Source organism: Rhagoletis pomonella, unplaced genomic scaffold (assembly GCF_013731165.1).
Source record: "Rhagoletis pomonella isolate Grant_MI unplaced genomic scaffold, Rhpom_1.0 Rhpom_scaffold_02186, whole genome shotgun sequence".
In the NCBI taxonomy this organism is placed as follows: Eukaryota; Metazoa; Arthropoda; class Insecta; order Diptera; family Tephritidae; genus Rhagoletis; species Rhagoletis pomonella.
This window is the reverse complement of record NW_023460740.1, coordinates 11490-14228: the sequence shown is the minus strand read 5'-3', so window position 1 is coordinate 14228 and position 2739 is coordinate 11490. Positions and strand designations below refer to the sequence as shown.

General features: G+C 45.5%; 1 protein-coding gene across 1 annotated transcript; it reads left to right on the top strand.

Moving 5' to 3' along the window:
• Window positions 1-1307: 1307 nt before the first annotated feature.
• Window positions 1308-1695, top strand: LOC118753194 (the record flags this gene model as incomplete). Its single annotated transcript, XM_036488066.1, has 1 exon — window positions 1308-1695. A coding segment is annotated over exon 1 (388 nt), but the record flags the coding sequence as incomplete, so codon positions are not given.
• Between the last annotated feature and the right edge of the window lie 1044 nt (window positions 1696-2739).

The following is a 2739-nucleotide window of genomic DNA, read 5'->3' as shown; positions in this document are numbered from 1 at the left end:
ACACTTTACGCAACCCATGCTGATGCTTCGCTGGGGTCAGGTGGTTCGTAAAATACGGGAGTAGCAAGGCCTCTAGTGTCTTCGCTACCGGGGAAAGGAGGGTTATCGGACGACAAGACTCTCCTTTGTTGGCTGGTTTCCCCGGTTTGAGCAGTGGCACCACTCTCCCCATCTTCCAGATGTCTGGAATGCCGAGAGTGGCCATTGACAGATTGAGGACCTCCGTTAGGTAGGCTACTCCCGCAGGACCCAATTTTTTCAGCATCAACATGCAAATTCCGTCGGGTCAACGGCTTTGCAAGCTTTCGCCTTCCCGATGGCTACCCTTACTTCACCGCTGCACAGAGTAGTATTTCTATCAAAAAGCTGGCCAAAAGTACAAATTGTAAAGTACAACAAAAAGCACTGCAGCTTTATTTTTCTAACAGCGAAATAACCGCTACGTTATATTCCTGCCCTCCAAGCTTCTTGTGTACTTCTCACGATATATGCGCCAGTCGAAACTCAGTCGTGTGTGGTTGAGGTACGCTTTTTTCCCGAAAAGTAAATTTTCTGTACAAATCGCCTAAGTGTTTTTAATAAGATTTAAGTGGGATTAATAAATACGCTTCACAGAGATGGAAGAGGAAGGTACGCAGTTTAATACTGAGCATGATCTGTTCAACATTTTAAAAAAATCTGGTTTTTTTTTTAAAACAATTGTAAGAAAATAGTTATCTTTTGGTATAAAAATAAAAACAAAAGTGTCTATGACTATGTTCCGGGCACTTCCGAGGTACTATTTTTACATTAAAATACAGTTTGATGTTTGCTTTGCAAGGTCCATAAAGAAAAAGTACCGCTTTTTTCCGCCATTTCGTTTTTTATAGGTTTAAACCTAATGATATTTATACCCGAGCGCACTTATGCACAAGGGTATTATAACTTTGTTCACATAACGGTTGTTTTTAACAGGCAAAACGAATCGAGATAGATACATATATACAAATGTATACATAAATGCTCAGAATGAAAAAAGAAATCGATTAAGCGGTGACTGTCCGTCCGTCCGTCCGTCCGTCTGTGCACACGATAACTCGAGTAAAACTTCCGTTTGTCAAGAAAAGTTTCTGGAAAAACGTCGTCACGTGAAGATAAAAAAGGAGTTTAGTTTTATAAGTATCTGCGATCATAATATTCGTTTTCTCTCTAATATTAATAAAAGTGTGAGCCCAGCAGCTATATAATTGGTGACCCCGACAAAGAACCAAAAACTGCAGCAGATGGGGTCGGACAACGAGGATAGCAGGGCAGAAGAACATCCGCAAATGGCAGTCACACCTCCAACCGCACTCAGCCGCGAATTAGGTGCAAACGAGAAAATTGCTAACATCTCGGTAAAGCTACGCCCATTCTGGCACGCAAATCCAAACTTGTGGTTAGCTCAAGTCGAGTCTCGCTTCATAGCCGCACGCATCAGACACGATGCAACGAAATACCACACCGTGATTGCCGCCATCGAGAGCAACGTGCTGGCGCAAATCAGCGATATCATCTTAAACCCCCCAACTACCGATATGTACGAGACGTTGAAAACACGCATTTTAGAGCGATTCGGAGAGTCCGAACAACGACGAATAAAAAAATTGCTACAAGAGCTGGAGCTCGGCGACATGCGTCCGTCACAACTCCTCAAGGAAATGCAAATTCTGGCAGGTAACGCGATGAACGACGCTATGCTACGATCAATCTGGATCAGCCGCCTCCCAACTGACGTTCGGACCATAATTTCAATCAGCACAGAACCTTTGGAGAAAGTGGCACTCCTAGCCGATAAAATCTTAGAGGTTAGAGAAGGACCATCTCGACTCGTGAAGATACGGCGCGTAACTCAACACTGGCGCAGCAAATCGAAAAGCTAACGCAAGAAGTGGCAGCGCTAAGGTCAAAGGTTTCTACGCAAGTTCGTCATCGCAGCAAAAGCCCAGCACGAAATAGATCGCAAACACCATCAGAGACCTGTTGGTACCACCTCAAATTCGGCGACGCGGCAACAAAATGTCGCCCGCCCTGCGCAAAGGCTTTAAACTAAAATGCCCGTCGCTCGTAGCGGCATGCGACAGGCTCAATTCACCAAGCCGCCGCTTACTAGTTAGAGACACAGTTTCCAAACTCCATTTCCTAATCGACACTGGCGCTGAAGTCAGCATAATCCCCGCTACACCAACCCAACGACAAAAGGGCGAAACCAATTTCTATCTGTATGCGGCCAACAAAACGAAAATCAAAGCCTACGGAGAGAAGCTTCTTACTCTCAACATCGGCCTTCGACGTCCGCTGAGATGGAATTTTATTATCGCCGACATGGCACAACCCATAATCGGCGCGGACCTCCTCGCTCAATACACTATTCGACGACATTACAAATATCGCGAAGTGCTGCGCAATCGTCAACGTTTCAAACGACATTTTAAAAATTTCCACCGTCAACAACGACATGCCCTACCAAGAAATACTTAACGAATTCAAAGACATTATGGGCGCATCAAAAACAGTACCGAAGGACACCACACACAACGTTACGCACTGCATAGTGACAAAAGGGCCACCCGTTTTTTCAAAGCCCCGTCGATTAGCACCCGAAACACTGAAAGCTGCAAAAGCCGAAATCGAATCACTATTGGGGGCGGGCATCTGCCGACCCTCACGAAGCCCATGGGCCAGCCCCCTCCACATGGTGAAAAAGAAGAACGGCGAATG